This window comes from Staurois parvus, unplaced genomic scaffold (genome assembly GCF_062004578.1).
Source record: "Staurois parvus isolate SC_StPar_1 unplaced genomic scaffold, SC_StPar_1.0 ptg000696l, whole genome shotgun sequence".
Classification (NCBI taxonomy): domain Eukaryota; kingdom Metazoa; phylum Chordata; class Amphibia; order Anura; family Ranidae; genus Staurois; species Staurois parvus.
The window spans coordinates 1,181,472-1,196,152 of NW_028318492.1; the positions used below are offsets into that span (position 1 = coordinate 1,181,472).

The following is a 14,681-nucleotide window of genomic DNA, read 5'->3' on the forward strand; positions in this document are numbered from 1 at the left end:
TTTGGCATGAACAAAATTATATTTCATACTTGTAATGCATTATAAAAAATGTGTGCCAGCTGTGAGACCAAAACATATTTTGTGTTTATTATACAGGATATTTCCTTTGGGAATTTGGTACTATGTGGGTGATTAAAGAGTAGGGATGAGTATGGGTTTGATCCAGCCATGGCCATATTAGGGAATGCCCTGGCTACGACTAATTGTGCGCTGATTTGACGGGAGTGACAGCTTGATTCTAGGTTTGGTCTGAACAAAAGTATGGACCACACCTGTGCTCACCCCTACTGAAGAAAAGTACAGAACTCCCATCACCATCCACATCCATTAAGTCCATAAGAACTGACGTAGTACACGCTTTGATTTCTCCCACAAGCAGAAATGACAGAAATCCCTGGCATTTGTGGGAACAATGAATTAAGTCACCATAGCTAAAAAGAGGTCCTTTGGGCTAGAGAGAAATCTGAAAATGTACATATGATGCAATAGCATTGGAGAAGATGCTGCCAAGGAAAAGATGAAGCAATCCCAGAGTTCAGCATTAAATAATCTTAAGAAACTAAAGTGTCTTATATCTTCATCTTACCACAGAAGATCATGCAGAACGGCAACACCGGATAGATGAAACGAAACTCTTTATGACTTAAAAAGCTTAAAAAAAAAGAAAAGATTACCATTAATACAATAATAAAATATATAAGTCATTGTAAACCAATACAATAACATGGAGACCCTAAACAGAGTAGCCAGGTATGGACAGAATGGATTGTTGTCATATTTTGTTCCACAATCAGATTGCATGTAGTTTTTAAATCCTTGTACAGGTACAGTATATCAATATTCATAAAACTAAATTTACTGATTTATGTATAACCTTTTTTTTATAGATACAAGAAGGAAATTTACTTTAGAAGTTTACATAGAAATAACATCTGGTTACCTTGGGCAGAGACCCTGTTACCAACTTACAAAATTGCAGGGAAAAGCACATAAAAATTGAGTCTCAAAGTTCCAATCCAGGCATGATCTTTACTGTATACTTACATTGGTCCAGCTTGGAGCAATGTAAATATACATATATCATACCTTAGGGATAGCGGACAATCACTGTAGTTCATGCTACTATAGTGATAGTCACCATATTCCGGATCCTATGGCAAGCAGCACTGACCACAGGGGTGTCACTTTTGCTTGCCCCGGCCACCATTTAAAGAATGCCTTACATTTTTTCAAGGAACACAAGGCATTCTGTGTGTGACAGACCCAACCAGGACAGGGACATTTGGAGAGGTCTATGGGCTAGCCCTCTGCCCACTGATTATGGCCCATGGAGGAGACCGAGGATTTCGGCTGCTTCTCCCACTCAGAGCATGGAGGAGAGCTGGGTCCAGAAACCTTTGACTGTCCAGGAGTATCTACTGGGATTGAGGCCAGGAAGTCCCCAGGAACAGTGGTACATCTGCGGAAATATTGTGTCTGACAAATTGTTCAGACGCACCTTCATCAGCTGGAGATATGGAACTCTTCTTGGGTACATTTCTTATCTTGCCCCGGCTAGTCCTCAAGAGTTGCATAATGCAACATTTGCCCATTTTGCCCTGGCTACTATCAACTTTATATTATTAACTTTTCATACTATTTCTGTTGAAGATGTGACACTTGGTAACCTAGATCCGAGCTGAATATGGGGTGGTACATTTAGTGACGAGTGGCGTGATGTACTTTATGTATCTGGGGCTGTGGAACTGTTTCTGGGCATCCTGGTGGGCACGCCCTGGCTAACCAAGACTCATTTTGGTTATGTTTTCCAGCACAAAGACAAGGGATGCAGGGTGGGGAATTCCTGAGACTACTAGCCATACTGATAAGACTTAGCCTAGCTGTTAATTAGATTAATGTTTTAAAGGTTGAATTGTCATGCTTTTTGTGATTGTACATCTTATCCTATCTATGCCAATATCCCCAAGCGGGGAATGTCCTCCTGGGGGTATAAAGTATGTGTCTTGGTTTTAATAAACAGTCATTCCTTTGGTTTTGCCTCAACATCTTGTCTGTGTATGATGCTTAGGGTAGAGGACTGGTATTAGCCTTCGGTCTGCTGGAAGGCAGGAGGCACAGTTAGGGTGGCAGGCGATCTATCACACTCTAATTTGATGAGGTGACAAGGGGTGGTGAAGTCAGGATCTCCACTTTGTCCAAAGCAGCTCGCCATAGGATTGGAAGATCACGACTATCACTGTTGCAGCATGAGACTATCACAGCTTTCACAGATTGTCAGCTTTCTCAGGGATCACTCAGGTATGAAATATGTGTACTCACATTGGTGCAAGCTGGACCATACTACTACATTGGTGAATGCAGTCTTTCAGGTATTGTGACAAGCGGCTTTGGACGAAGTGGATGGGGACGGTGATGTCAGAATCCCCACCGCAACCAATTAGAATGTGTCCTGTATATAGCAGCAGTGCAAAGTAAGTGACCCCCTGTGGTCAGTGTGCATAGCGGAAGCTGCTCATCACAGAACTCAACTAATCACTGTAGTAGGATGAATTACTACAGTGATTGTCAGCTTTCCCTCAGGTAAGAAATATGCATACTTACTACAGTATTGAACATACTGGATCAGTGTCATTATGTAATAAAGATCATATCCGGAGTTCAGCTTTAAACACCTCCCACCCGCCATATAAGAAAATGATGGGCGCAAAGCAGTTCTCTCATTCTGGGAGGATGTCATATGACGTCCTTCCACTCTAACCGCGTGTGCAGCGTGGCGATCGGTGGTGTACTGTGTCCCTGGGACACAGCGGATCACCGATCAAAGGAAAGAGCCGATGACTTTGGCTCTGTCATGTGATCAGCTGTGTCCAATCTCAGCTGATCGCATGTAAATAAGGAAATGCATATAAACGCATGTAAATAACAGTGCCAGTCAGTGCTGCCTATCAGTGCCATATATGAGTACTGCCTTTCAGTGCCCATCAGTGATGTCTGTGAATGCCCACCAGTGATGCCTGTCAATGCTCATCAGTGCCACCTACCAGTGCCTCTTCATCAGTGCCGCCTATCAGTGCTCATCACTGCAGTTTCATTAGTGCACATCAGTGAAGGATAAAAATTACTCATTTACAAAATTTTATAACAGAAACTAAGGAAAAAAAACTTTTTTTTTCAAAATTTTCAGCTGTTTTTTGTTTATCAAAAAATAAATAAGCCCAGAGGTGATTAAATACCACCAAAAAAAAAGCTCTATCCGGCTCAAAAAAATTATGAAAATGTCATATGGGTACAGTGTTGCATGACCGCACAATTGTCATTCAAAGTGTGACAGCGCTGAAAGCTGAAAATTGGCCTGGACAGGAAGGGGGTTAAAGTGCCCGGTAGGCAAGTGGTTAAATACTTACTTGAAACATTTTACCTTTTCATAAATTATTTTTTATTCACACCTTTTTACTTGCTAGGAAATTAGACCACTCCAGGAAGAGTCTATATTATTCTCCTCTTGGCTGTGCCAGGAAACAGACTTCCTGGAATGGTCCAATTCCTTAGAAAGTTCAAAGGTGTGAATTAAAAATCATTTATGCAAGTAAGCATTTAAAGCTGAACTCCAGGTATTATCTTTACTGCATATTTACATTGGCCCAGTTTAAACCAATGTAAGTGGGCATACTTCTTACCTGAGGGGCCATCTTAAATGTGGTGTCAGCAGACTTAGAGCTGTCTCCTAAGTGACAATCTATAGCAGGGGTAGGCAACCTTTCAGAGGTTGAGATCTACCTGGACAAGAAGGACGAAATCAAAAGATATTTGGAGGGGTGGATAATAATAACAACTATCAAGCCCCCAATATAAACACATAAGGGTCTATTTACTAAAGCTGTAGAGTGCAAAATCAGGCTCACTCCTGCATAGAAACTAATCAGCTTCCAGGTTTTATTGCCAAAGTTTAATTGAACAAGCTGAGATTAGAAGCACATTGTATTCTATGCAGATGTGACCCTGATTTTGCACTCTCCAGCTTTAGTAAATAAGTCCCATATTGTCCTGTGCCCCACCCACAGTAGTGTCCTCTGCCCCCCCCCATACTAGAAGTGGTCCTGCCCCCTTCACATCATCCTCCCACTGTAGTGTCCTCTGCTCCCCCCCCCCCTCACAGCAGTGTCTTCTGCCCCCTTCACATCACACCTCCCCCTACCAAAAATATTGTCCCCTGCCCCCCACAGCAGCATCCTCTGCCCCCCTTTACATTACTCTCACTGTGGTGTCCACATAACAGTGTCTTCTGCCCCCTTTCAATTCACCCCCAATGTTGTGTCCTCTGTCCCCCTTCACATCCCCCCAACTGTACTGTCCTCTGCTCCCTAGAGCACCGTCCTTCGTCCCCTTCACATCACCCCCACCCCAGTGTAGTGTCCACTGCACCCCCACAGCAGTGTCCTCTACCCCCAACCCCCCCCATAGCAGTGTCCTGTGCCCCACCAAAGCAGTGTCCTCTGCCCCCAGCCCCCACCATAACCCCTACACACCAGTTCTAGGACCGACCGACAACCAATCACCAGCTGGTTAACGTGAAAAGTTAACTCTGGCAGCTCTCACCCTCCATCCAAGACTGTGATACCTCCCGCCCTGAAGAAGAGAGTGACAAAGGCTGGGACAGAAGGACCAGCAATATAGGGGCATGTTCTTGATCTACCTGTCGGCTGCCCGCGATCGACGGGTAGATCACAATCAATAGTTTGCCGACCCCTGCTCTATAGTATTCCTTCTTTGGCAGTGCCAGGGAATAGGGAGTCACGTGAGTGACAGCTCTGAATCTCCTGACATCATACTCAAAATGGCAGAACCCAGAAGTCACAAGTCTTTTGGATGTCTACACAAAGAAGGCTTTAACAAGTAAATAACATGCAAAAAATACATTAAATACACATATAAACTTATGAGAAGATTGTTGTTGAAATTAATGTTCTGGCAACAGGGTTTCTTTACGGAAAAAGGGTCTTATGAGGATATGTTCATTTTCCAATTTACATATTGTAATGATATTTAGTAGTATATTTATAAAGCAGTGAATATCACATTCACTGCAGTTAAAAGCACATGCACCAGAAGGATTTATTTGCAATGAATTTTCGGTAATTGTCAAATTCACTGCTTTGCAAATACAGTTAGGTCCATATATATTTGGACACAATATTCATTCTTTTGGCTCTGTATGCCACCAGAATAAATTAAAATGAAACAATCCAAATGAATTTGAAGTGCAGACTTTCAGCTTTAATCCAAGGGGTTGAACATAAAGATCAAGTACAAATTTTAGGAACTGCAACCATTTTTATACACAGTCCCATTTTCAGGGGCTCAAATGTAATTGGACAAATGAATATAAGCATAAATAAAATGTTCATTTTTAATATTTTGTTGAGAATCCTTTACTGGCAATGACTGCCTGAAGTCTGGAACCCATGGACATTAGCAAAGACTGGGTTTCCTCCTTTCTGATGCTTTGCCAGGCACTAACTGCATCTGTCTTCAGTTGTTCTTTGTGGGTCTTTCTGCCTTTAGTTTTGCCTTCAGCAAGTGAAATGCATGCTCAATTGGGTTGAGATTGGGTGATTGACTCGGCCACTGCAGAATATTCCACTTCTTTTCCGTCAAAAGCTCCTGGGTTGCTTTTGCAGTGTGTTTTGGATTATTGTTCATCTGTACTGTGAAGCGCCATCCAATCAACTTTACTGCATTTGGCTGAATCTGGGCTGACAGTATATCTCTAAACACTGCAGAATTCATCCAGCTGCTTCTGTCACATCATCAATAAACACCAATGATCCAGTGCCACTGGAAGCCATGCATGCCCATGCCATCACACTGCCTCCATCATGTTTTACAGATGACGTTGTGTGCTCTGGATCATGAGCTGTTCCAAGCCCTCTTCACACTTTTTTCTTCCCTTCATTCTGGTACAGATTAATCTTAGTTTCATCCGTCCAAATAAGGTTTTTCCAGAACTGGTCTGGCTTTTTTAGATGTTTTTTTGGCAAAGTCTAATCTGGCTTTTCTATTCTTCAGGTTTATGAATGGTTTGCACCTTGCGGTGAACCCTCTGTATTTGCTCTCGGGAAGTCTTCTCTTGATTGTAGAGTTTGACAATGATACGCTCACCTCCTGGAGAGTGTCCTTCACTTGTCTGGATGTTGTGAATGAGTTTTTCTTTACCATTGAGAGGATCCTGCGATCATACACCACTGTTGTCTTCCGTGGACGTCCATGCCCTTTTATGTTGCTGAGCTCACCAGTGCGTTCTTTCCTCAGAATGTACCAAACTGTTGATTTGGCCACTCCTAATGTTTCTGCTATCTCTCTGATGGATGTTTTGTTTTTGAAGCCTTACAATGGCCTGTTTCACTTGCATGGACAGCTCCTTTGAACGCATGATGTAGGTTCACAGTAATAGATTCCAAATGCAAATACCACACATAGAATCAACTCCAGACCTTTTATCTGCTTAATTGATGAAGAAATAACAATGGTGTAACCCACACCTGGCCATGAAACAGATTTTGATTCAATTGTCCAATTACTTTTGGTCCCTTGAAAAAGTGGGGTGTGGCTACTCTTAAGCGCTGTAATTCCTAAACCCTTCCTCCAATTTGGATGTACATATCCTCAAATTAAACATAAGAGTGTGCACTTTCATCCCATATCCATTATATAACTACAGCCTGAATATGTTTTTGTAAATACCTGAAAAACCTAAAATTGTGCCTGTGTCCAAATATATATGGACCTAACTGTATGTCTCACAGTGTTTTGCTTACCTGTATATTAGCAAAGTCCAAGCTATAGCTACCAACAGAATTATGTATCGTCTGGGTGCCACCACAACGCCATGTAAAAAGAATGGTAGGTGTGTGCCAATGATGACTGGAAATCCTTGGCTAGCGTACCAGTGCCATGGATGAGACCCATAGAATGCCCCGATATTTTGTAGAACATTAAACTTCAGAAAATTCCACTGAACAAATGTCCACTAGAAAGAAAAGCAGATGAATGATCTGATTAGGGACACTGGAAACATAATAAAAACTCATGTACCATAAGTGTATCAGTCAAAATTTAAATTTCAAAAGCCATCAAAATAAAATCACTTAATTCTGTACATTAAAGTCCAGTCCTGGGAAAATGTTTTTTTTTCATGGGGCTCCAGCCAGTGTGTAAAATAAAAAAGCAGTTGTCTGCAATACCCACCTCCTCTCCAGCGCTGTTCCCCTGCAATAATTTATTTTCGCTACAAGATGTCCCCCAGTTTTCTGGGCTAAAGTTGTTCTGAAGTAAAAATGTTTTTTTTTTTACCTTAATGCATTAAGGTAAAAAAAAAAAAAGCTTCCTTCTTCCTCCCACCCCCCAAAATCCCTAAACACTTATCTGGCGCCTCGCTTTTTTTTTTTATATTATATCTTTTATTAAATTTTTTGTTACAAAACTCAACAATATATCATATTAAAAAACAAATAAACAAACATTTCATCTGAAATATCCATCCCCATCCCCTGTCCACCTTTGACTTACCCTAGTCCATATAGCTCTTCTCTTAATATCATTCCTATCATTGTCCATATCCCTTTTGTTCGATCACCTCTTCCTACACATCCTCTTTTTTCCCTCTCTTCCTTCTCTCCATCCTTTCTTTTCCCTGTTCCTATTTCTGCTACAGCCCTCCGGACGTTCCATTCAGTTCTACTATCTCAGACCGACTAGGGCTCCCACTACTTCCATATATTTTTTTGATGTCTTGAAGTCATACCATCTACCCCATTCTTTTCTAAATTTTTCCATTTTATCTTCATCTATAGGGTATAACTCCTCCAGTTCCTATCTATCCAGTCCCTTATTGTTGGAGGCTCATGTACCTGCCAGAATTTGGGGATAGGTCCCTTAGCCGCGCTAATTAGATAATAATACACTATTTTTATATTGCTTCACTGATATCTCTGACCTATAAAATAAACACACCCATGGATCCTTCTTTATGGTGGTCCCCAGGATCTCTTGTATAAATTGGATTATATTTTGCCAGAACCCTTGTATTTTTGGGCAATCCCACCATATGTATGCCATTGTTCCCTTAAATCCACATCCCCTCCAACACAATGGTGAGACTTCTGCTCAATGTCTATGTGCAACACTCGGTGTAAAATACCACCTAGTTAAACATTTATAATTAATTTCAACTGTGTTCATATTCATCAACCCATGTGTTAATTTAAACATTTTATTTTTCTGTTGTTCACGCATTTTTGTTCCCAGTTCCCTTTCCCATTTCTCGAAGAATAACAGAGGACCTGCCCCCGTCAATTCAATAAGAATCTTATACTTCCTAGATCCGTGTTTTGGAGCTATATTAGAACTCATTTTTCCAAATGTCCTCCAGCATCATCAGTGGTTGAGGCAACTTTGAAACAAAATGTCGTAATTGGTAATATCTCAATTCGTCGAATGCAACAAATAACTCTTTTTTTATTCTTTAAATCTTGAAAAGTGCACAACTTTCCCTTAACTACTATATCCCTTAACCGTCTTTAAACCACTTCCCTGAAATATTGTCTTTCCCTGGTGGGAAAAACCCAGTGTCTATGAGGGGAATCAATAGTGAATTATACTTCCAACCCATTTGCTTGTGCATCCTGTCCCATATTTTAAACACCTCCTGTGTCAATGTGCTACTAGTCTCATCCATAATGCGAAACTTTTGTGGTATCCAAATAATCTTCTCTAATCGTGTGTTACTTAAAATACCTTCTATTTTAACCCAACTCTTCCCCTGTGAATTGTATGCCCAATCAACAACTCGTGACAGTATCACCGCAGTATAATAATTCCTAATATTGGGCAGATTTATTCCCCCTTTCTCTTTATTATTACATAAAACTTAATACCTAATTTTTGGTTTCTTATTGGCCTATATATACTTAAGTATTGATTTTTGTATTATCCCAAAAAAAAAGTATCCTGGAATATGGACTGGGAGCATGCAAAACTTATAAAAGATTTTTGGGACTACCACCATCTTAACCAAGTTCATATGCCCTATCCAGAAGACCCTCCCCCTTGAGAATCTTCTCAACTCATCTTTTAATGTATTTATTAATGGAATATAGTTTACCTGGTATATGTTCTTTATTGAAAGGGTTAGCTTTATTCTTAGATAACCTAGTTCCTTCTCCCTCCATGTAAATGGAAAGTCTTTTTTCTAGGGTCTGTCTCTTTCTTTGAAACATTAACATTCAGAATCTCTGATCTTGAGGGGTTTATTTTCAGATTTGAAAGCTCCCCATACTGTTTTAGTAAACCCATTAGATTAGGTAACCTTAATCCAGGGTTCACAATATAAAACAGCATATCATCTGCATTTGCCGCTACCTCTCCTATCTTAATTCCTCTAATATCTATAATCCTTCTTACCATGGCCAACGGAAGTTCCAGGGATATAACAAATAATGGAGATAATGAACATCTCTGTCTAGTACCATTATTAATTTTGAAAAACCCTGAGAGGGACCCATTAACCTTGACTGCTGCTGACGGACTATTATAAAGCTCCTTTATCCACCTTAACATCCTGGTCCCTATTCCTAAGTCCTCTAAAGTATTTATCATAAACCCCCAGTCTGCCCTGTCAAAAGCTTTTTTGGCATCAATCGACAATATAATTGTCAGTAATTTTTCTTTCTTTGCATTTGTAGCAGGAGCAGTGTTCTTAGACCATTACCCCTCCCTTCCCTACCTGGGACAAAACCCACTTTACCTAGATGTATCCATTCCAGCATCAGTTCTTTCAACCTGGTGGCTAGCACTTTTGCAAACAGTTTTGTGTCTGTATTTAATAAAGATATGGGTTTATAACTAGGGCATTGTGAACTATCCTTCCCTTCTTTTAGAATAATTGTTATATGCGCCTGCAGCGATTCTTCTCTTATTCCCATTCTCTCCCTAAAGCGTTCATATATGTAGAGAGTTTAGGGACCAATAATTCTTTAAATTTCTTATAATATCCCACTGTATACCCATCGGGTCCTGGGCTCTTTCCTCCTACTGTATTCTTCAGGACCATATTAATTTCGTCTTTAGAGATCACTTGTTCTAGAGACACTAATTTTTCTTCTGGTATTTTTGGCAAGTCTGCTACCTTTAGATATTCCTGCTTTTTCTCTCTCTTTTCTTCCCCTGTAACTTTCTGATTCTTAGAATTCACATAATACAGCCTACTACAGTATTTTTGGAACATTTTGGCGATATCAGTGGTGGAATAAACCAGTTCTCCTTTTTCATCTTTAATTTTCTCAATATAGTTCTTTGAATTCTTTTCCTTCAGTCTCTTCATCAGGAATTTTCCTGGCTTATTCCCCCACTCAGATCTTTCCTTCGAAGCCCTATTAAAAATCTTCCTTGATACCTGTTCCAACAGTTCATTTAGCTCTTCTAAGTATAACCTTCAAATGTATCCTGTCTCTTTTTATGTGCCTGTTCTAGTTTATATAGTTCCTCCATCACCTCCTTTATTTTTCTCTCATAGTCTTTTTTTGGTCCCCATGGCAATCAGAATTCCCCTGATATAGGTCTTATGTGCCTCCCAAATAGTAGCTACCGAAACTTCCTCGGTTTCATTTAACAGAAAAAAATTGCTTAATTTCCTCCTTTAACATTTTCTCTATTTCAGGATATTGTAAAGGAGTTTCATTTAATCTCCACATAGCCCTTTTATTCCCTTGCCCTTCTATTTTTAGTCTCACTGTGACAGGAGCATGAGATAGACATAACCCCTATATTAGATTTAACAAATGAGGCCAATTGTCTATGCTCGATCATTATATAATCTAAACGTGAATACGATCTATGCGCTAGAAAGAAGGTATAATCTTTTCCTCTGGGATGTTTCACCTTCCATGTATCTATTAGCTGACTTTTATGTAACATCTTTTTCAACATCTTTGGTTTTCTACCACCTCCTCTCTGCGCATTCAAAGATGTATCCATCCATGGGTCCAAACAAAAAATAATATCTTCCTGCTAAGATAAGACTACCCCTTTTGAAATCCATAATTTTTCCCAACACTCCATGTAGAAATACTTTTGGGTTTTGATTCGGGCCCCCACATTTTCCCTCTAAAGCATAGAAACCGTCCCTCTGGATCCACCAATTTCCCCTCCAAATCAAAGCCCACACTTTTTCAGATCCCAATCACCACTCCTTTTGCTCTCTTTGTTGGTGAGTCCGCATAATACCAAGTTGGATAGTGCCTCGAATATAATTTAATATTAGTTTCATATGATAAATGTGTCTTTTGTAAAAACACTACATCTGTTGAAAGTTGGTGAACTTCCCTGAGTATCTTGTGTCTTTTAGTGGAGGAATTTAAACCTTTCACGTTACATGTCGGAAGGTTAATTAGGCTCATAGCTATCTAATATTTCTCTTCTCCTCCACAATTCTGTTCAAAGGAAAAGAGATATATACTACTCAAATCATGGACCTTCCCCCATCCTACCCCTCCCATACCCCCTTCATCCAACTACTCCCCCTCCCCCAACCCAACCTCCACCCACCCCATAAACAAACAAAAAAAAAAAAAACCCTTGGCCTAAAAATTGCCCTGGACTCTGTCGTGGGTCCTTCTAACTATCGATTCCCAAGTTGGGGTGTGGCTCTGGACACACACGCCTACTCTGCACCCTCTCCCACGGCATAGGGGATCTAGAGTTTAGACACAAGTTTGATCTCCAGACTTCCCAACATTACCTGATGATCTTCCTTGTAGGTCCTGCTGCCTGACTCTCCTGCTTTACCCAATTAGGAAAACATGCCACCAGTGGGGAAAAAGAGGAAGGAGGAGAAAAAAAAGGGAGAGAAAAAGAAAGAGTGGAGGGCCACAAAAAAAAGGAAGAGGGGACAGAGAGAGAGAGAAAAAAAAAGGGGGGGTTACATGTGTAGCTAATCCCCCTCCCTCCCGTACCAGTTCATGTTCTCCTTTTACAAACCCTCTGCCATTTTTCTCTTCCAAGCCCTGAGCACTCTTTAAAACCCCCTATCCAACCCTCAATATCCAATTCCTGTAAATCTAGTTTTTCACAAAAGTCACTTAGTTCTTCTGGGGATCTCAGTCTTGCCGATTTCCCATCTTTCCACGCTATCAGACATGCTGGGAAACCCCAGTTATATCGAACTTTCTTCTCCCTCATTTGTTCCAACACCGGTTTCAGGGATCTTCTCCTGGCTATTGTCTCAAATGAAATGTTGGCAAAAATTTGCAGTTTTATTTCTCTACATTTTACTTCAGTGGTCTTGTACAGTTTTTTTCATAATCTTTCTCTATCTTCGTAGTGACGGAAACGAACAATCACATCTCTGGGGGACTCTACCGCTACTCCTTGCGGTTGCCTATTCTTGTGTATTCTCTCCATTTTCAAAGGATCAGTTACTGATCTACCCAACAATGGATAAAGCACTCTCTTTATTTTCTCCCGCAAGTCCTCCCCTTGGGGCTCTTCTGATAGACCGCGGATCCGTAGATTATTTCTTCTCTATATTCTTGATCGTCCAGTTTGAAGGAGAGGTTTCTCTGTTCTCTTTGCATTTCTAATTTAGTGATTACTTGTGCATATGTCTCCATTTTCCCCTCTACTTCTTTCACTCTTGTCAACATTTGTCCCAAATAATTTCGGACTGCCGCCATGTCATTTTTCATGGACATCTCCAGTTTTGCAAACATTTCTGCCATTTCGAACTTTGTAGGTATTTGTGACATAGCTCCTTGATGTTCCATAGCACTTTGGTCAATTATAGTGTCTGCATTTAATGATTCATTAGTCTGGTTCACTTCTCGTGTCCCACATGACATTCTAGATTGGTCACCAGAACTTTTTCTAAATCTCTCCTGATGTTTATCGGGGGTTGAGTTTTCGGGGCTTTTCTCCTGCAGTGGTAGATATTTCCTTATTGTACTAGTATTTGCGTTTGATTGGGTGGTTTTTGCTCCCCCCTTTAACAGCTTTACTCCTCATCTCTTTAGGCTTTGTCACTGGGTTGTCTATTAATACACAGATGCTATATTATCGTCCCCACTAAAAGTCCCTTTATCTTTTCCTTCTGTTTGACTTTGCGGTCCCTACTGTACTACTTTAGGAGCAGGAGTGAATTGAACGGTTCCTCCAACTACTTAGTACCCCAGCAATACAGTCCTCTGTCCCCGTCACTATTCAGATATACTTTATACTACAGACACAAACATTGTGCATAACAGAGATTCGAATGTCCTGCCGTTACCCAAGGCAACTCGCCACCACCCTCCAGCACATTAGGCTTGTTCAGTCCCAGTTCACACTTTTGGATCCAAGCCATGGACTTCGAACCGAATCTCTGTAGTATTATCGGGGGGGGGGGGTCTCTTAGCCTCAGATGTCCAGGGGTATCTCAGAGTCACTTGCGGATGGGGTGGGGGGGCTCACCTCAGGTGTCCTGCCTCCTCTTCATCCGCAGAGCCACCGATTCCCCGGACCTTTGAGACTTCCTCCTTCCCAGTCACATGGGCAGTCACCTGGGCTCTCCCATTGTCCCCCTCTCTTCCGATGCTGCCGCCTTCTGCTCCCTCGCTCTCCTACACCACTGGGCTCCCGTCACCCCGGTGCACTTCACTGGCCACCGCCAACCATCCACCCGCATCAGGACTCCAGTGGTGACCCCACAGCGCCACCGGCCCACTACTCAGGACATCCACACACAGGAGTCCCATGACTTCCACCGCCACACCAACCCAGGCCGCAGGTACTTCCACAAATCTCAGATCAGGGACATCTCCTCATGTGGGCGTCTGGAGCTCCTGCTCCTCACGGCGCCATGTTTAGGCCACTCCCCCTTCAGCTATTCCCAAGAGCTGCAGTTTTGGAGTTGCTCTGCTCTGCTCCAGCGCCCCTCTTGATCCAGCACTGTTCCTTCCGCAGCACCACTGCTCTCTTCCTACTCTCACAGAAGACTGAGAGCGGCAGAAGCCATAGACTCCCACTGCTGTCAATCAAATCCTGAAAGGAGGGAGTGGGGGCATGTGGTCGAGCTGTGCTGTGTGTGTCTGTGGATGCACTCAGCCTGGCTCGAGAGCATACTCAGAAGAGTGCCCCCTCAGCACGTCTTGCTGAGGGGGCACTCGCAAGAACAGAAAAAGTGGACAGCATTGGTCCCCCACTCCAGGGGGACTTGCACAGAAAAGGCAAGTATAACCTCTTTTCTATTTTAAGAAAGTTTGCCTTTACAATCACTTGAAATGGTTCCCAGTGTCATTCAACCTGGAAATACTTTTAGTGTAGGGCAGCACTGACCACCCCTGAAGAGCTTTTACCACGGAGCCTTGTGCTCACAGCATAATAATGCAGAGAGGGGCGCTGATGTCACTATCATTGCAACTCACTGCACCATTGAGAATTGCTCAATACTGTAAGAAGATCTGAAGAGGAAGAGGACAAGTTTAAAAAAAAAAAAAATCACATACAGGTGAAAGGGGTGGCAGCACAGAGTTGGGCATTTATGCTTCAAATGTGAACTCATACCTGTACCTAAGTCATAAATAATCATACATATAGATTACATAGTATCTCACATGCAATGCTGATGCTATTAGTAATAATGTAGTAATATG

At 41.6% G+C, this 14,681-nt stretch overlaps 1 protein-coding gene across 1 annotated transcript in view; it reads right to left on the reverse strand.

Annotated features, from left to right (window-relative positions):
* Positions 1-14,681, reverse strand: part of PIGB (phosphatidylinositol glycan anchor biosynthesis class B) — a 64,164-nt gene that overhangs the window by 8,079 nt on the left and 41,404 nt on the right. Inside the window, exons 8-9 of the mRNA XM_089652919.1 lie at positions 6,816-7,027; positions 587-651 (exon numbers count right to left, since the gene is read on the reverse strand). Coding sequence (XP_089509045.1) covers positions 587-651; positions 6,816-7,027 — 277 coding nt within the window. The remainder of the gene's footprint in view (positions 1-586; positions 652-6,815; positions 7,028-14,681) is intronic.